Below are 20,442 nucleotides of genomic sequence, written 5' to 3'. Positions count from 1 at the left end.
GTTACACATTACGACAGACAGCGTCCCCCTTTTTACACATTACGGCAGACAGCCTCACCCTTTTTACACATTACGATTTACGGCAGGCAGATTCCCCCTTTTTACACACTGCGGCAGGCAGATTCCCCCTTTTTACACATCACGTCAGGCAGATTTCCACTTTTTACACATCGCGGCAAAGATTCCCCCTTTTTACACATTGCGGCAGGCAGATTCCCCATTTTTACACATTGCGGCAGGCAGTCCCCAGACAGACAGAAAGAAAAGAATTATACTTACACTCTCCGCTGGCTCAGGCTCCTCGGTGCAGCTTCTGACGATTCCCGGGCAGGAGAGAAGGAGGAGGAGGGAGGTGGAGGAGGGAGCCGCAGCGTCGCTGTGTTATTGGTGGAGGCGCTGCTGCTGCTGCCCCTCTGCTTCACTATAGGCTGTTCTCGGAAGACAGCCTATAGTGAAGCAGAGGGAAAGCAGCAGCAGCGCCTCAACCAGTAACAAAGCACTGCTGCAGCTCCCTCCTCCACCTCCCTCCTTCTCCTTCTCCCCCGTGCAGCTGCAGTGCGCTCCTCTCCTCTCTGGGTGGCTGTGTGCTGCGGGCAGCGGTTGCCCGCAGCACACAGCGGCATGTAATGAGTCAGTTTGACTCATTACATGCTTTGGGCCCCTGGACAGAGGCGGGCCCCAGTGCAACGCACTGGCGGTAGTTCCGCCTCTGGGCCAAGGCATGAGGCAAGGGGTTGGGAGAGTGGCCTTGAGACTAGGTTATGCGGAAGGGTACGCTTATTATTGTACTCTTATTATACAATCTAACATATCGCCAGAGATAAAATACAAGGAGAACATGCATCATGGGCGGGATGAAATGCTGTTCGAGTTCGGCCGGATGTTTCTTTAAAGGGGCAATGGTTTTGCCGTGTAAGTGATTGCCTCTTTGAAAAAATGTTTGAGTTTCAAAAATTCCAAAATTTACAGAGTTTTTGGAGGAAAAATTGGAGGGAGAGTTACACAATGAGCCATTTTACTAATGTGGTCAACTATGTCTCAAATCACAGAACATCCACGCAATACTATACATTCACATTACGTTCCACCAATATCCCATCCTGGCCCTGATGAATTAAGAAAAGGGGTTAACTGATCTGGGAGGTGACATTTTTTGGCCCAGGCACAAGCTGCACGAGATTCCACACAGAAACACTCTGAACAACATGACAAAAAAAAAAAGATCGTCTTAGAAGTTCTTTATAGACATTGGACTATCTTTCGAAATTTAAGGGGCAGATTCAATTAACCGCGGTGCTTACCACAGACTTGGAGCCTTGAGCTTTAATGCCCAGAGCTATTCAATTATAAGCCCATTTCTTCATGCGGTAATCTTGCGGCTAACACCTGTTGTTAACCAATAGATTCCCGGTTAAGTGTCTGGAGCTATGGGTTAATGGGCTCGCGGCAGCTATGGTAAGGGGAGAAAACCCTACTAACTGGATTTCTGTCTGCTCCCTCCTGAGGTGCAAACAGAATTCAGCGAAACGTGCACTCTGCAATTAGCACTGCGGCTAATGAAATCTGCCCCCAAGATGCTCAACAAGCTCTACTGTGCAGGGCTTAAAGTGGTCCTGAAGAGGTGGTGGGACTCATTTACCCCGCCACCTTGATTCTGACTCAAGGATAGTTTGGATGGAGGATCAGAAAGCTGGTCATTCTTTATCTCAGCCTTTGGAGCAATAGGTAAGGACAGAGTCTACGGAATCAGGGTACTCACAAAGAAAGATTCTGGACAAGCTTTGATATTGTAAAAACTAGGCTAAATGTTATTAGAATGCTGAATTACAGGTGGAACCCAATGGGCTTTCTGCCTCTTTTCAACCTCATTAACTATGTTACTATGTTAATTGAGTGGAAAAACAACGCACACCTAACCTGGTATGGATTCAGCCTCTTCACTTTCTGTAGAAATTACACTTTTATAATCAGACAATTTAATGGCCTTCCTATCTTCATAAAAACAATTAGGCAGATTGGCTCGGATGAAATGTCAGCTTGGAAAGCAGCATTCTGATTGGTTCTCTTTCTCTTTCATCCACTAGGGGACACTGGAGTTCCACTTAGACATTAGGGGAGTGAAGTCTGCGAACCGGAGGTGTGGCACAATCTTAAAAATTTGCATTGTCTGCACAGCTGGCTCCTCCCCCTTCACGCCCCTCATGCCTCAGTTTTAAAAATTGTGCTAGAGGTGAAGCACATAGGAGCAGATAGCTCCTGACTAGATTCAAAGATTCTGAGGAAAAACTTTCTTCAACAGGCTGCGTCAACCTAAGAAAAGGGGGACAAAGCTTAAGTTTAGCTGAGAGACAAAGATCCCTACTGAAGGGATCTGCATCTCTCTTCAGGAGATCCTCTTTTCTACAAAACGTGAGTACTGCTTGTAAATGGGCCAGTAATATCAAATAACTCCCTAAAAAAAGCATATTTTTACACTGGATGGCTTTTTAACACAGAAGCGCCAGTGATAATGCGGCTTAGATAGCGCCGCTGACAGAACTACCCGCACGGCAGGGAGAGTCGGGTTGCGCTGTTAGAACAGATTGCTTGTTCAGTGCGCCCGGGTCCCGCGTGCGCTACAGGCAGAGCCGCTGAGAAGTGCCCGCGCGGCAGGGAGAGTCGGGTCGCACTATTAGAACAGATTACTTGTTCAGCGCGCCCGGGTCCCGCGTGCGCTACAGGCAGAGCCGCTGAGAAGTGCCCGCGCGGCAGGGAGAGTCGGGTCGCGCTGCTAAGACAGTTTGCTTGTACAGCGCGCCCGAGTCCCGCGTGACCTACAACAGCGCGGGGGTAAACTAACGGCTCTGTTGCACAGAGAGCCGGAGGAATCACTGTTTATTAAAGATGGGGGACAATAACTCTCTTTATAGGGCAGAAAAGGCGCAGGCATTTTAATGATATATATATTAAATTATTTTACGGTGGCCATTTTAAAATACAGCACAGGCGCCAAAGCTGAGGGGCAGGGAGCAGCCCTGCCCCTCTTATGCCTTATCTAATGAAGGAAGTTCAGTTAGGCTCCCCCTGCTGGTGGAAATGTTAGAGGCATTTTGAGGATCTCCTGAAACAATTACTCATTATTACTTATATTTTCAAGGGACTTCTAATCAAAGATCCTGAGGAAAATTCTGGGAGTACGTGGACAACCCTATCATCGTAGCTGATTGACAGCTGGGCTTGTGAGGGCTGATAACCGGCTGGTGTTTTAGATTTTAGATTATTAATTAATTATTTTTTTTATTTTTTTTTGATGGTAAAGTAAAAAATTTTATTTACATATCTTAAACAAAAAGAAAAGTTATTACAGCCGGTTCCAAACACTTCACTCCCGTCATATATATTACAAGCTTTCTGTTCCTGAATAAAGGGTGAAAGCTTTGTTTAATTGTCAACCAAAGGGTTAATCATGTCTAAGGCAGCAACCAAGACATCCAAGACCTATTACGTGTGTACGAAATGTAATAAGAAAAGCACGAGGATTGGCAGTTCGGGGGTGTGCGACTCCTGCGTAGACAAGGGCGCACAGCCGGGGAGCAGTGCTCCATCACGGTCGTGGGAGGATATTCTTACGGACAGAATATCCGAAGAGATGGCGGAATCACGCAAGCAACAATCAGAGTGGGCTGCGGGGTTCTCAAAGACAATGGAAGAGTTTCTCATCAGATTAACGCCGCCCGCACAACCAGACACGATTGTGCGCAAGGCAGTTAAAAGCCCCCTTCCTGTTGTTCAGGTAACGGAGGAAGAGGAGGGTCTCCTTATGGATACGGAAGAAGGTGAGTTAATTGAACCTAGCCTGGATGCTGATTCTACAGAAGAGGATTCAGCGATCTCAGGTATTGATTCTTTAATTGAGGCAGTAAAGGAAAATAAGATTTTACTTACCGATAAATCTATTTCTCGTAGTCCGTAGTGGATGCTGGGGACTCCGTCAGGACCATGGGGATTAGCGGCTCCGCAGGAGACAGGGCACAAAACTAAAGCTTTAGGATCAGGTGGTGTGTACTGGCTCCTCCCCCCATGACCCTCCTCCAAGCCTCAGTTAGGATACTGTGCCCGGACGAGCGTACACAATAAGGAAGGATATTGAATCCCGGGTAAGACTCATACCAGCCACACCAATCACACCGTATAACTTGTGATCTAAACCCAGTTAACAGTATGACAAACGTAGGAGCCTCTGAACAGACGGCTCACAACAATAACAACCCGATTTTTTTGTAACAATAACTATGTACAAGTATTGCAGACAATCCGCACTTGGGATGGGCGCCCAGCATCCACTACGGACTACGAGAAATAGATTTATCGGTAAGTAAAATCTTATTTTCTCTGACGTCCTAAATGGATGCTGGGGACTCCGTCAGGACCATGGAGATTATACCAAAGCTCCCAAACGGGCGGGAGAGTGCGGATGACTCTGCAGCACCGAGTGAGAGAACTCCAGGTCCTCCTCAGCCAGGGTGTGCCCCTGACCAAGTAGCAGCTCGGCAAAGTTGTAAAGCCGAGACCCCTCGGGCAGTCGCCCAAGATGAGCCCACCTTCCTTGTGGAGTGGGCATTTATATATTTTGGCTGTGGCAGTCCTGCCACAAAATGTGCAAGCTGAATTGTACTACACATTCAACTAGCAATCGTCTGCTTAGAAGCAAGAGCACCCAGTTTTTTGGGTGCATATAGGATAACAGCAAGTCAGTTTTCCTGACTCCAGCCGTCCTGGAAATCTATATTTTCAGGGCCCTGACAACATCTAGCAACTTGGAGTCCTCCAAGTCTCTAGTAGCCGCAGGTACCACAATAAGCTGGTTCAGATGAAACGCTGACACCACCTTAGGGAGAAACTGGGGACGAGTCCGCAGCTCTGCCCTGTCCGAATGGACAATCAGATATGGGCTTTTGTGAGACAAAGCCGCCAATTCTGACACTCGCCTGGCCGAGGCCAGGGCCAACATCATGGTCACTTTCCATGTGAGATATTTCAAATCCACAGATTTGAGCGGTTTAAACCAACGTGATTTGAGGAATCCCAGAACTACGTTGAGATCCCACAGTGCCACTGGAGGCACAAAAGGGGGTTGTATATGCAGTACTCCCTTGTCAAATTTCTGGACTTCAGGAACTGAAGCCAATTCTTTCTGGAAGAAAATCGACAGGGCCGAAATTTGAACCTTAATGGACCCCAATTTGAGGCCCATAGACACTCCTGTTTGCAGGAAATGCAGGAATCGACCGAGTTGAAATTTCTTCGTGGGGCCTTCCTGGCCTCACACCACGCAACATATTTTCGCCACATGTGGTGATAATGTTGTGCGGTCACCTCCTTCCTGGCTTTGACCAGGGTAGGAATGACCTCTTCCGGAATGCCTTTTTCCCTTAGGATCCGGCGTTCAACCGCCATGCCGTCAAACGCAGCCGCGGTAAGTCTTGGAACAGACATGGTACTTGCTGAAGCAAGTCCCTTCTTATCGGCAGAGGCCCTGAGTCCTCTGTGAGCATCTCTTGAAGTTCCGGGTACCAAGTCCTTCTTGGCCCATCCGGAGCCACGAGTATAGTTCTTACTCCTCTACGTCTTATAATTCTCAGTACCTTTGGTATGAGAAGCAGAGGAGGGAACACATACACCGACTGGTACACCCATGGTGTTACCAGAACGTCCACAGCTATTGCCTGAGGGTCTCTTGACCTGGCGCAATACCTGTCCAGTTTTTTGTTCAGGCGGGACGCCATCATGTCCACCTTTGGTCTTTCCCAACGGTGCACAATCATGTGGAAAAAACTTCTCGATGAAGTCCCCACTCTCCCGGGTGGAGGTCGTGCTGAGGAAGTCTGCTTCCCAGTTGTCCACTCCCGGAATGAAAACTGCTGACAGTGCTATCACATGATTTTCCGCCCAGCGAAGAATCCTTGCAGTTTCTGCCATTGTCCTCCTGCTTCTTGTGCCGCCCTGTCTGTTTACGTGGGCGACTGCCGTGATGTTGTCCCACTGGATCAATACCGGCTGACCTTGAAGCAGAGGTCTTGCTAAGCTTAGAGCATTGTAAATTGCTCTTAGCTCCAGTATATTTATGCGGAGAGAAGTCCCCAGACTTGATCACACTCCCTGGAAATTTTTTCCCTGTGTGACAGCTCCCCAGCCTTTCAAGCTGGAATCCGTGGTCAGCAGGACCCAGTCCTGAATGCATAACTGTGGCCCTTTAGTAGATGAGCACTCTGCAGCCACCACAGAAGAGACACCCTTGTCCTTGGAGACAGGGTTATCCGCTGATGCATCTGAAGATGCGATCCGGACCATTTGTCCAGCAGATCCCACTGAAAAGTTCTTGCGTGAAATCTGCCGAATGGAATCGCTTCGTAAGAAGCCACCATTTTTCCCAGGACCCTTGTGCAATGATGCACTGACACTTTTCCTGGTTTTTGGAGGTTCCTGACTAGCTCGGATAACTCCCTGGCTTTCTCCTCCAGGAGAAACACCTTTTTCTGGACTGTGTCCAGAATCATCCCTAGGGACAGCAGACGTGTCGTCGGAGACAGCTGCGATTTTGGAATATTTAGAATCCACCCGTGCTGTCGTAGAACTACTTGAGATAGTGCTACTCCGACCTCCAACTGTTCTCTGGACCTTGCCCTTATCAGGAGATCGTCCAAGTAAGGGATAATTAAGACGCCTTTTCTTTGAAGAAGAATCATCATTTCGGCCATTACCTTGGTAAAGACCCGGGGTGCCGTGGACAATCCAAACGGCAGCGTCTGAAACTGATAGTGACAGTTTTGTACCACGAACCTGAGGTACCCTTTGTGAGAAGGGCAAATTTGGACATGGAGGTAAGCATCCTTGATGTCCAGGGACACCATATAGTCCCCTTCTTCCTGGTTCGCTATCACTGCTCTGAGTGACTCCATTTAGAATAGGTCTCACCTAGCCGTCTGGCTTCAGTACCACAATATAGTGTGGAATAATACCCCTTTACTTGTTGTAGGAGGGGTACTTTGATTATCACCTGCTGGGAATACAGCTTGTGAATTGTTTCCAATACTGCCTCCCTGTCGGAGGTAGACGTTGGTAAAGCAAACTTCAGGAACCTGCGAGGGGGAGACGTCTCGAATTTCCAATCTGTACCCCTGGGATACTACTTGTAGGATCCAGGGGTCCACTTGCGAGTGAGCCCACTGCGTGCTGAAACTCTTGAGACGACCCCCCACCGCACCTGTTTGTACGGCCCCAGCGTCATGCTGAGGACTTGGCAGAAGCGGTGGAAGGCTTCTGTTCCTGGGAATGGGCTGCCTGCTGCAGTCTTCTTCCCTTACCTCTATCCCTGGGCAGATATTATGGGGACGAAAGGACTGAGGTTGAAAAGACTATGTCTTTTTCTGCTGAGATGTGACTTGGGGTAAAAAAGGTGGATTTTCTAGCTGTTGCCGTGGCCACCAGGTCCGATGGACCGACCCCAAATAACTCCTCCCCTTTATACGGCAATACTTCCATGTGCCGTTTGGAATCTGCATCACCTGACCACTGTCGTGTCCATAAACATCGTCTGGCAGATATGGACATCGCACTTATTCTTGATGCCAGAGTTTCGCATATATAGAAATGCATCTTTTAAATGCTCTATAGTCAATAAAATACTGTCCCTGTCAAGGGTATCAATATTTCCAGTCAGGGAATCCGACCAAGCCACCCCAGCGCTGCCCATCCAGGCTGAGGCGATCGCTGGTCGCAGTATAACACCAGTATGTGTGTATATACTTTTTAGGATATTTTCCAACCTCCTATCAGTTGGCTCCTTGAGGGCGTCCGTATCTGGAGACGGTAACGCCACTTGTTTTTATAAGCGTGTGAGCGCCTTATCCACCCTAAGGTGTGTTTCCCAACGCGCCATAACTTCTGGCGGGAAAGGGTATACCGCCAATAATTTTCTATCGGGGGAAACCCACGCATCATCACACACTTCATTTAATTTATCTGATTCAGGAAAAACCACATGTAGTTTTTTCACACTCCACATAATACCCTTTTTTGTGGTACTTGTAGTATCAGAAATATGTAACATCTCCTTCATTGCCCTTAACAAGTAACGTGTGGCCCTAAAGGAAAATACGTTTGTTTCTTCACCGTCGACACTGGAGTCAGTGTCCGTGTCTGTGTCGACCGACTGAGGTAAAAGGACGTTTTAACGCCCCTGATGGTGTTTTAGACGCCTGGACAGGTACTAATTGGTTTGCCGGCCGTCTCATGTCGTCAACCGACCTTGCAGCGTGTTGACATTATCACGTAATTCCTTAAATAAGCCATCCATTCCGGTGTCGACTCCCTAGAGAGTGACATCACCATTACCGGCAATTGCTCCGCCTCCTCACCAACATCGTCCTCATACATGTCGACACACAAGTACCGACACACAGCACACACACAGGGAATGCTCTGATAGAGGACAGGACCCCACTAGCCCTTTGGGGAGACAGAGGGAGAGTTTGCCAGCACACACCAAAAACGCTATATTATACAGGGACAACCTTTATATAAGTGTTTTTCCCTTATAGCATTTTAATATATATATACATATCGCCAAATAAGTGCCCCCCCTCTCTGTTTTAACCCTGTTTCTGTAGTGCAGTGCAGGGGAGAGCCTGGGAGCCTTCCCACCAGCATTTCTGTGAGGGAAAATGGCGCTGTGTGCTGAGGAGAATAGGCCCCGCCCCCTTTTCGGCGGGCTTCTTCTCCCGTTTTTCTGAGACCTGGCAGGGGTTAAATACATCCATATAGCCTCCAGGGGCTATATGTGATGTATTTTTAGCCAGAATAAGGTATTATACATTGCTGCCCAGGGCGCCCCCAGCAACGCCCTGCACCCTCCGTGACCGTTGGTGTGAAGTGTGTGACAACAATGGCGCACAGCTGCAGTGCTGTGCGCTACCTTCATGAAGACTGAAAAGCCTTCTGCCGCCGGTTTCTGGACCTTCAATCTTCAGCATCTGCAAGGGGGGTCGGCGGCGCGGCTCCGGGACGAACCCCAGGGTGAGACCTGTGTTCCGACTCCCTCTGGAGCTAATGGTGTCCAGTAGCCTAAGAAGCCAATCCATCCTGCACGCAGGTGAGTTGAACTTCTCTCCCCTAAGTCCCTCGATGCAGTGAGCCTGTTGCCAGCAGGACTCACTGAAAATAAGAAACCTAAAAACTTTTTCTAAGCAGCTCCTTAAGAGAGCCACCTAGATTGCACCCTGCTCGGACGGGCACAAAAACCTAACTGAGGCTTGGAGGAGGGTCATGGGGGGAGGAGCCAGTACACACCACCTGATCCTAAAGCTTTAGTTTTGTGCCCTGTCTCCTGCGGAGCCGCTAATCCCCATGGTCCTGACGGAGTCCCCAGCATCCACTTAGGACGTCAGAGAAATACTGGATTTTAAAGGTGAAGAGGTTAAAGAGCCTGAGGAATTCGACTTATTCGAATCCCAGAAACCACGTTCAGCAGTGTTTCCCATTCCTAAGTCTCTCCAAAATAAAATGGAGGAGACCTGGAAACAACCTGACAAACGCTTCCAATTCCCAAAAAGGTTTCAGGTAACGTATCATTTACCTAAGGGGGTAATGGATAAATGGGAAAATCCACCGGTAGTGGATGCTTCCCTAGGTAGGTTGTCAAAAAAGACTATTTTGCCGATACCTAATGTAACGACTTTAAAGGATGTTTCAGATCGTAAAGTGGACACAGCTTTAAAGTCGATTTTTGTAGCAGCAGATGCAGCACAGAGGCCTACCCTCATCTGTGCTTGGGTTAACAAGGCCATGGGAGCATGGGCCAGCCGTATTATACAAGCTATTGAAGAGGAAAATGGCTTGGAAGAGATTACTCATCTGGCGGAACACATTCGAGAATCAGCTTCATATTTATGTCAGGCATCTAAGGATGCCAGTAGGATTGCATCGCGCATCTCCGCATCGGCCATATCGGCAAGAAGAATTTTATGGCTTAGAGAATGGCAAGGAGATTCTGACACTAAAAAGGCAGTGGAAGCTATTCCCTTTACGGGTGACACGCTTTTCGGTCCAGAATTGTACAAGTGGGTTTCCCAAGCTACAGCTGGGAAGTCCACATTCCTGCCTACTCCTTATACAAGAACCACTCCACAGGTTAAGAGAGGTTATTCGGGACCAACGTTTAATTCCTTCAGATCTCAGTCCTTTCGAGGCCGAGGAAGAGGTTTTGGTGGACCGGCACGTGGGGGCAGAGGTAGAGGCCGCTCACAGGCAACGACCAGAAAGCAGGATAAACCTGCTGAAAAAAACGGGGCATGACGGTCTCCCAGCTCACCTGGGGTCTCCCCTGGTGGGCGCACGACTGGAGGGGTTTCAGGACACATGGGCCAACACCTCTTCAGAGAGCTGGATAAACAACATAATCTCTCAGGGGTACAAGATGGATTTTCAAGAGAGACCTCACAGTCAATTTTTTACAACAGGTTTACCTCGGTGCCCTATGAAAGCAAAAGCATTACTTTCAGCAATTCAAAAATTGCTACAGTCAGAGGTCATTGTTCCAGTTCCTACCCCTCAGAGAGGAACGGGATTTTATTCCAGTCTTTTTGTCGTGCCAAAGCCAGACGGAACAGTCAGACCGATTCTAAATTTAAAAGTTTTAAACCAATTTCTAAGAATTTACAGATTCAAGATGGAATCAATACAGTCGGTCATGGCAGGTCTAGAACACAAGGAGTTCATGATATCCATGGACATAAAGGATGCATACCTGCATATCCCAATTTGGTCCCCCCACCAAGCTTACCTACGGTTTGCATTGGTGAAAGATCATTATCAATTCAGAGCTCTACCGTTCGGTCTATCTTCAGCCCCGAGGATCTTCACAAAGATCATGGCGGTCATGGTGGCAGAATTGAGATTGAGGGGAGTCACTATAATACCTTATCTAGACGATCTCCTCATCAAAGCCTCTTCTCAGGAGAAGCTGATAAAGGATGCTCACACATCTCACCAATTTCTGATTCAACACGGATGGATAGTGAACTTCAAGAAATCCAACCTCATTCCAACGCAACGGATTCAGTTCCTAGGTCTTATATTGGACACGGTGAAATTGAGAATTTTTCTGCCAGAGTCCAAGATTCAGGACATACGGAAGTTGGTGACTCAGGTACTGGGGACACCGACGGTGTCTCTACATCTCTGTGTACAACTTTTAGGAAAGATGGTAGCGTCGTTCGAAGCTCTCCAGTACAGAAGACTTCATTCCTGACCTTTTCAGATGAATCTCATTGCTCAAGGAGCAGGTTCACATTGGCTACTTCATCGGAGAATCAGCCTTCAACCACAAGTACGTATCTCCCTGACATGGTGGTTGGTGCACAAGAATCTCGCAGCAGGGAAGAGGTTCGGTATTTGGGACTGGAGGATTCTGACAACGGACGCCTGTCTCAGAGGTTGGGGTGCCGTCCTGGAAGACCATCAATTTCAGGGAAGGTGGACGGCTCAAGAGAGCAGTTTACCCATAAACATTCTCGAGCTAAGAGCTGGTTACAATGCACTTCTATTGGCCGAAGACCTGGTCATAGGTCAGTATGTACGGATACAGTCAGACAATGTCACGACAACGGCTTACATAAACCGTCAAGGGGGAACGAAGAGCAAGATGGCGTTGAAGGAATCAACAAAGATCCTGTTGTGGGCGGAAAGGCGAAACATCATACTCTCGGCAATATTCATTCCAGGAGTAGAAAACTGGGAAGCAGATTATCTCAGTCGACAAGACATGCATCCGGGAGAGTGGTGTCTTCATCCGCGGATTTTCAAGATGGTAGTAAGGAGATGGGGTCTTCCGCAAATCGACCTCATGGCATCGAGGCAGAACCACCAGCTGCCCAGATATGTATCCAGGACAAGGGATACTGCAGCAGAAGGAGTAGATGCGTTGACACTTCCTTGGGATTACAAAAGGGTGTACATCTTTCCACCCTTCCCTCTCATACCAAGGATACTGAAACGGTTGAAATGAGAACGAGTGTGGGTGATTCTAATCGCACCAGATTGGCCACGCAGGAGTTGGTACTCGGACCTGCAGGGACTACTGTCAGAAGACCCGTGGAGGTTACCTCAAAGAGAGGACCTACTATCTCAAGGATCGTTTCTTCACCCAGACCTGAACAGACTGCGTTTGACGGCGTGGCTGTTGAAACCCGGATCTTAAGAAACAGAGGAATACCAAGATTGGCTATTCCTACGATGATTGCGGCTAGAAAGCCGGTTATAGCGGGACATTACTACAGAATTATATAGACTGGTGTCAGGAACGTGGATGGGACTCGAAATCCTTCCACTTATCCAGACTTTTACTGTTTCTTCAAGCAGGTCTGACATTAGGCCTGCGATTGGGATCTCTGAAGGTTCAGGTGTTGGCTCTTTCCATTCTTTTTCAACAACGGTTGGCATCCTTGCCAGAGGTTCAAACTTTTTTGCAAGTGGTGCTACGGATACAACCCCCTTTTCGTACCCCCACGGCACCTTGGGACCTGAATTTGGTGTTAGATTTTTTAAAATCACCTTTGTTTGAACCGTTACTACGGACAGACCTAAAATATCTTTCTTGGAAGGTAACGTTGTTGCTAGCCTTAGCTACGGCTAGACGGGTCTCTGAGTTGGGAGCCTTGTCGTGTAAAAGTCCCTTTTTGATTTTTCATGAGGATCGGACGGAACTCCGTACAAGAGCAGATTTCCTTCCTAAGGTTGTTTCGGGTTTTCATGTAAACCAACCAATTGTGGTCCCATCTTTCCAGAGTCTAGGAGATGGGGATGTGGCATTGGATGTGGTACGAGCTTTAAGGGTGTACGTACAGGTTACATCGTCCTTTCGGAAGTCAGATCATTTGTTTGTACTTTATGATGGGCCAAAGAAGGGTTGGCCGGCTTCTAAGCAGTCCCTGTCTCGATGGATTAGACTTGCTATTAGGCAAGCGTATATTTCCAGTAGTAAACAGGTTCCATTGCGGACAAGTGCGCATACCACTAGATCAGTGGGTGCCTCCTGGGCGGCTGCCAGAGGGGTTTCCACTACTCAACTTTGCAGAGCGGCTACGTGGTCCTCAGCCCACACGTTCGCGAAATTTTATAAGTTCGATACCTTTGCGTCCGAAGATTCATACTTCGGACGTTTGGTTTTGCAGGCAACAGACAGCACTCCCTCCCTGGGGGATAACTTTGGGACGTCCCCTAATGTCTAAGTGGAACTCCAGTGTCCCCTAGTGGATGAAAGAGAAAAGAGGATTTTGGTACTTACCGATAAATCCATTTCTCTGAATCCTCTAGGGGACACTGGACGCCCGCCTCTGTGCTGTCAATCCTGCTGTGTTCATAGTTCTTGTTCATACAGTTCGTACAAACAGCGTTGGTTTTCGTTTAAAGATGTTCTTGGATGCTGTTTGGCATGTTGCACGGTTCGGTTCCTCGCCATAGGCTCTCATACGTGTCCTCGTCTCTCAGTCAAATTTTCAAAACTGAGGCATGAAGGGCGTGAAGGGGGAGGAGCCGGCTGTGCAGACAATGCAAATTTTTAAGATTGTGCCACACCTCCGGTTCGCAGACTTCACACCCCTAATGTCTAAGTGGAACTCCAGTGTCCCCTAGAGGATTCAGAGAAATGGATTTATCGGTAAGTACTAAAATCCTCTTTTTCTTGAAATACCACTTTCGAATCTGACTTAGAACTCTACGTCAATCTGCCGGGCAGTGTCGGACTGGGACATGAAGGGCCCACTGGGGGAATGTAGTGATAGGGGAACATGCGTAGTGGTGCAGCCATCCATCATAGAGGCTTGGCTAGCTATTAGAGAGTGCATAACCTGGGCCTCTTTATAAACATAAATATAGTAAATACTGTTAGTGCATGCACGATAATGCATCAGATTAATAACAGCAATACACTGTAGTGAATACACCATAGTCCTGTGCAGTATAATGCATACCCTCCAACATTTTACACATAAAAATCGGTACAAATTAGAAAAGGGGGCATGACCACGGGTAAAGGGTGTGGCCACGCCCCTTTTCCTATAATTTCAATGGAAGTTTGAAGAGCCAAAAATTGGTACAGACCATAAAAAAGGTACTGTACCTGGTAAAAAGGTACAGTTGGAAGGTCTGATAATGTAACATGTGTATAATGTATAAAGTGCACAGTCTAAAACCTGATCTCTAGAGGGGAGGGTGGGCCCTCAGGCAGTGGGGCCCACAGGGGTTCCCTTTGTACCCCTATGGGCCAGTCTGCCCCTGCTGCCAGGCCATGATCAAGGTTTACCGCCAGTTTGACTCATGGTAATGGGAGAGATATAATCCAACTTTGTACATACGACAAGCAAAGGTCTTGCGGATAGCAACCAATCAGATTCTACCATTTTATAGAATGTACTAGATAAATGATAGCTAGAATGTTATTGGTTGCTATGTTCAAGACCTCAATTTTGCTATTTAGAAGGTTTGATACATCTCCCTATGTCACATCTAGGGGCACCAATCATCTGTAAACAGCAGTGATCGGCCTTGTGTGCTCTGCACCGAGAGCGGGCACCATTTCCCTGAAAGCTCAGTGTGGCTGCTGTTACTTAGTTAGCCCACAAGTCAGAGATGTTTTCTAATTGGGAGTAAAATAAACCAAACAGATGGCTAGCAGAGGAAGAAGGAGAACAGAAAAAAAAAACCATGAAGATGCCAAATGAAGAGCAGAGAAAAGTACAGTAAAGGGCCATATTGCAGAGGTGCTTTTTATGGGTTTTGGGGTCACCCTCCCAACAGCCCCCCCCCCCCCCTCTTTCTCTGACCCCACCTTTTCACTTATTTTGCTATTTGCTCTCTGCTACTCAATGTTTCTGTCGTTGGTTCTGATATTATATGATTTCTGTATCTTTATGGTATAGCTGTGAATGTTCTACTTTGTCCCATGTCTATGTCCTTGTTTCATAGAAACTTATAAATAAAGTGTTTAAAATAAATGTGAGAACGCGTTCATAGACAAACAGGCAATAGACTTCAGAACCAGGAAAACAAGGCCAGGCTAAAGCAATGGCTGATCACTAGCAGTCAGCTGTGTACAAAAAACAAAATTGAAAGTCAAGGTCAAGTATCCAAATTCAAAGGTCAAAGCATGCTGCATTTGTCAAGCGAAGGCAAACAGGGGGCAAGACAGTGCTCTTCATTATGGCACACCATTCACCTAATCAGGGATGGGGAACCTTGACACTCCAGCTGTTGTTGAACTACACATACAAGCATGCCTTGCTACAGTTTTTCTCCTTGGCTATGCTAAAACTGTTGCAGGGCATGATGGAATGTGTAGTTCAACAACAGCTGGACTGCCAAGGTTCTCCATCACTGACCCTACATCTACCTACCAGGCGTGTCTCTAGAGAGGAAGTGACCCGTGTGCAGACTCCGTGTGTGGGGCCCCTCCTCTCCCGTAGCCGTCACGCCGCTGCTAGTGCTCTGAGCGCTGCAGACTCTGGCACAGTGCCAGAGTCTTCAGCGCATGCGCAGGACTCCAAAAAATGGCCACCGCGCCATTTTTTCAGAGCCCTGCGCATGTGCTGTAGACTCTGGCACTGTGCCAGAGTCTCTAGTGGTCAGTGTGCTAGCAGCGGCGCGACGGCTACGGGATAGGAGTGGGCCCAAACACGGTCAGCAATAGACTCCGGAAAGGTAAGTATGGGAGAAATGGGTGCAGTGTGTGACTCAGGGGCCTATGTGCACCGCACACACTGCACCCATTATAGAAACACCAATGCTACCTACAGTTACCGTGCACTTGTAAAACAGATAGCATGAACTAGGCAGGAACACATGCTCCTAGAAGTATCAGGCAAACAGTAAATCCTCACAATATGTTAGTAAACCTCAGCAGTAACATTACCCAATAAGGTGCTCCCGGTACTTCTGCAGCCCTCCGCTAGTCCTTCAGCTATTGCTCCAACCACGTCCTCAGGAAGATTTCCGTGAGCAAAATAAGGCATAAAATATGCTGCTTGCGCTCCCTTGGACAAAAGATCATTTATGCACGTGGTCACCAGGCTTTGAGCTGCCAGCTTGTGCAGATTGCATGCCTGAGCCACCTACAACCAGGGAAGACAACAAAATAAACATGTAAAACAGAACGATTTTTTCCCCCAGTAGTTATCAAAACACCTAATAGCTGCATAGTGCAATAATTATCAACACAACATAAACCATCCACAGTCACATACTTGCTAGTAAAAATGTTTTGAATCTGGACGGCACTACTGCACATACTCCATTAAGGCCCTTTCAGGGAGGCTACAAACCCTAACCAAGATGGCCACCGTCTGTATGCATGTGCCACGCCATCACATACCTCAGTGTTACTGTGTTAGAGCACCACAGTGGGAGACAGGCATCTTACAAATACCTCATAGAGATTCTGCCGTTACTGCTAACTACAAGGCCAATATAGACACTGACATCCCTTCTACCTTGTACTGCTACCCTGATAAGTGACCTGTATGCTCTGCTCTGTGACAAGTGTCGTTATAAACATAAGGGAGTACAGCTGTGCAAATCATACTACTGCTCAATAAACCACCCCACTGGTTAATTATAGGAATGTTATGGGAATGTTCATTGACTTAGGGCATCCGCTGGTGGGTACCTACACTCTGCCACACCACAGCCAGTTGTACACACATATTGAAAAAAAAGAAAAAGACATTATCTCAGCAAAATGCAAATACCCACGACTGATCTTTATTCTGATCAATAGCCAGAAAATGATTACAAAAATAATTTTAAAGGGAATCATCACCTACACTACAGACAGGCAGACATTTACTGGGCTAACCAGTATTCGACTAGTTAACTCATTAGGAACAAGTCCTATCACTTATGCATGAGGCATGAATTCTTAGAGATTTTAGCCTGTAGAATGGCTGGTGATGGACAGGGGTTAAAGTGGGAGTGAACGGGGTGGAACAGAGTTACGTCACCTGTAATGGTAGGTAGAACTACTGTAGTTCCACCTCCTCCACAACTCTGCATAGTAATTCCAACAGAAATACCTGCCCCAGCACCACGTCAATAGATTATGTAGATAGCGCTAGTGTCACTGACGAGCTGCACCTGCCTTCCCTTCCTCAGATCCTGGTGGCTCCATGGTCTTCATCCACCTGTGGCCCGCCCCTCCTTGTACTCACACACGCTGGCACAGATGTGTATAAAGGGCACTACTGAGGGGATTATGTGTAATGGGCACTATTACTGTGGGTATTATGTGTATAAGTGGCACTACTACTGTGGGCATTATGTGTATAAGTGGCACTGCCACTGTGGGCATTATGTGTATAAGGGGCACTACTACTGTGTACATTATGTGTATAAGGGGCACTACTACTGAGGACATTGTGTGTATAAGTGGCACTACTACTGTGGGCATTATGTGTATAAGTGGCACTGCCACTGTGGGCATTATGTGTATAAGGGGCACTGCCACTGTGGGCATTATGTGTATAAGTGGCACTACTACTGTGGGCATTATGTGTATAAGTGGCACTACTACTGTGGGCATTATGTGTATAAGTGGCACTGCCACTGTGGGCATTATGTGTATAAGGGGCACTACTACTGTGTACATTATGTGTATAAGGGGCACTACTACTGAGGACATTGTGTGTATAAGTGGCACTACTGTGGGCATTATGTGTAATGGGCATTACTACTGTGGACATTATGTGTAAGGAGCAATACTACTGTGGGAATTGTGTATAAGGGCACCCAGGGCAGGATTATGCCTTGGGGGGCCCAGGGCACTGAAAACAGGGAGGCCCTCCCCCTATTGCTAGCAACTACCCCATTCCTATGCCCGCTGCCAGGCCAGGTACAAATTTGGGGGCATGGCCTAATTGCAGTTTGTGTGGCCACGCCCCTTATGCAAATGACATGGGTTTTTTTCAGATTCGGAGGGCATGATTGTGACCCTCAGCTTGGGGCTAATACAGAGGGGGACAGCGATCAGTGTGATTGCTCCCCCCCCCCCACACAGGCAGAAGAGACTGCTGCTAAGCGGCAGTAGCCTCCCTGCACCACCACAGACCAGACAGCACACAGCAGCATGTGCTGGTAGGAGCACAACGCTGCTTCTGACAGAAGATGGGGAAGGAGGGTGCAGGGGGCGGCGACGGACCCGAGCACGGGTAACTAGTACCCGCTCCCGCCGGCATCTCCCTCCCCCCTGACCTCAGGCAGCACAGGGACTGATTCTGTAGTCTCCAGCCTCTGCTGCTGCTAGGAGAGCTGGTGGCTGAGGCTGGAGAGGGGAGATGACAGCATCAGAGCTGGGGCAGAGCTGCTCTGGCCCGGGGCCCCCTAAAACTGGAGGAGCCTGGGGTACTTACCCCCCTCCCCACCAATCCGGCTCTGAGGGCACTACTATGTAGCGTAACGTGTATAAAGGGCACTACTGAGTGACATAATGTGAATAAGAGACACAACTATGTGGTGTAATATGAATCAGGGGCACTACGTGTGGAGTAATGTGAATAATATTGTGCTACTGTGAGGCTTAATTTGAATTGGGGCTATTATTGTGACCACAGCCCTTTTTTTTTTGCAATGCACGCACTGTCCCTTTATGAAGTATGGGAGGTAGGGCACAAATGTATAGCTTGCGGAGGGATGCTGACAACCATAGCACCGGCAGTGGCTCTGCGTCTGCCTAATGGGCGAGGGTAGTAGGTGGCAGGAGAAATTAGTTCCATCACCTCTCCCTGACCACTTTATGCCCTGGTGATTGGTATAATTTAAGTAAAGTTTTTATGTAATAGAGGGGCAGATGTATTAACCTGGAGAAGGCATAAGGAAGTGATAAACCAGTGATAAGTGCAAGGTGATAAACCCACCAGCCAATCAGCTCCTAACTGTTAATTTACATATTGGAGCTGATTGGCTTGTGCCTTTATCACCTTGCAGTTATCACTGGTTTATCACTTCCTTATGCTTTCTCCAGGTTAATACATCTGCCCCAGAGTGACAGATTAATTCTTGTAATTTAATCACATTCTGCAATGGAATGTAAAGCCCGTACTATATTTTTCTTATTATATAGTCAGACCTACAGTATGCTCAGATATCAAGTGTTCTGACAAGACATTTTACAACTTTACTGCTCTTATTGCAAAGAACCTACATACAAGTTACTCTTGGGAATCCACTCACCTTTATTTTTTCTCCAACGCTGTTGGTTGTGCATACAAAGATCGGGTCCATGTACTGCTCTAGATTGACATCAATATAACTAACACATCTACTGGGTGACTGTTTGGTGTCTGTCAAGGCTAAACATAGAAAATCAGAAGGAGAGAAAGTAGAGAAGAGGATCAATGTGAAATAACTACTACTAATAGTAATAACACCGTTAATAACACTTCTTGCTGTTAATAACACTTCTTTCTATAATCTAAAAATTAGAATGTTGTATGGGAAACCACGTCCATGGGGGGTAATTCTGAGTTGATCGCAGCAGGAAATTTTTTAGCAGTTGGGCAAAACCATGTGCACTGCAGGGGGGGCAGATATAACATGTGTAGAGAGAGATAGATTTGGATGTGGTGAGTTAAATCTGCAATCTAAATTGCAGTGTAAAAATAAAGCAGCCAGTATTTACCCTGCACAGAAACAAAATAACCCACCCAAATCTAACTCTCTCTGCAAATGTTATATCTGCCGCCCCCCCCCCCCCTGCAGTGCACATGGTTTTGCCCAACTGCTAAAAAATTTCCTGCTGTGATCAACTTGGAATTACCTCCATGGAGTATATTTACTAAGGTTCTAATTTTGTCCGATTTTTTTTTTTTTCTAAGTGTCATCTCGGGAATTTGCTAAACACAATTCTCGGCAGTGTTGGGTCCATTCATATTGTTTTCCCCAGCTAAGATCACAAATACGAATGAATACACCATCGGTCAAACACGGCTGTTATTTGACACAACTCGGTAATTTACTAAGAATTCGTATTCACACTAACTGCCAACAATAGCCAAACACTGCCGGGAAAGCATAGACTTTGTAAAAAAAAGCAGTTTTAAAATAGACCTGCTTTTTCCTGGCATCTTTAGATAGTCATGCATGGATCAGTGAGATCCACGCATGCTTATCTGTGTAAAGGGGTGTGAAAGTGTTAAAAATAAAAGAAAAAAATTGTGTGGTGTCCCCCCTCCTAAGCATAACCAGCCTCGGGCTCTTTGAGCCGGTCCTGGTTGTAAAAATACAGGGGAAATATTGCGTAGGGTCCCCCCATATTTATACAACCAGCACCGGGCTCTGCGTCCAGTCCTGGTTCAAAAAATACGGGGGACAAAAGATGTAGGGGTCCCCCGTATTTTTTAAACCTGCACCGGGCTCCAC

At 47.3% G+C, this 20,442-nt stretch overlaps 1 protein-coding gene across 1 annotated transcript in view; it reads right to left on the bottom strand.

Annotated features, from left to right (window-relative positions):
* Window positions 1-20,442, bottom strand: part of LOC135050211 (trifunctional purine biosynthetic protein adenosine-3-like) — an 82,263-nt gene that overhangs the window by 16,140 nt on the left and 45,681 nt on the right. The window contains exons 8-9 of the mRNA XM_063956471.1: window positions 19,255-19,373; window positions 15,944-16,142 (exon numbers count right to left, since the gene is read on the bottom strand). Coding sequence (XP_063812541.1) covers window positions 15,944-16,142; window positions 19,255-19,373 — 318 coding nt within the window. The remainder of the gene's footprint in view (window positions 1-15,943; window positions 16,143-19,254; window positions 19,374-20,442) is intronic.

This window comes from Pseudophryne corroboree, chromosome 2 (assembly GCF_028390025.1).
Source record: "Pseudophryne corroboree isolate aPseCor3 chromosome 2, aPseCor3.hap2, whole genome shotgun sequence".
In the NCBI taxonomy this organism is placed as follows: domain Eukaryota; kingdom Metazoa; phylum Chordata; class Amphibia; order Anura; family Myobatrachidae; genus Pseudophryne; species Pseudophryne corroboree.
This window is presented reverse-complemented; position numbering and strand designations above follow the sequence as displayed.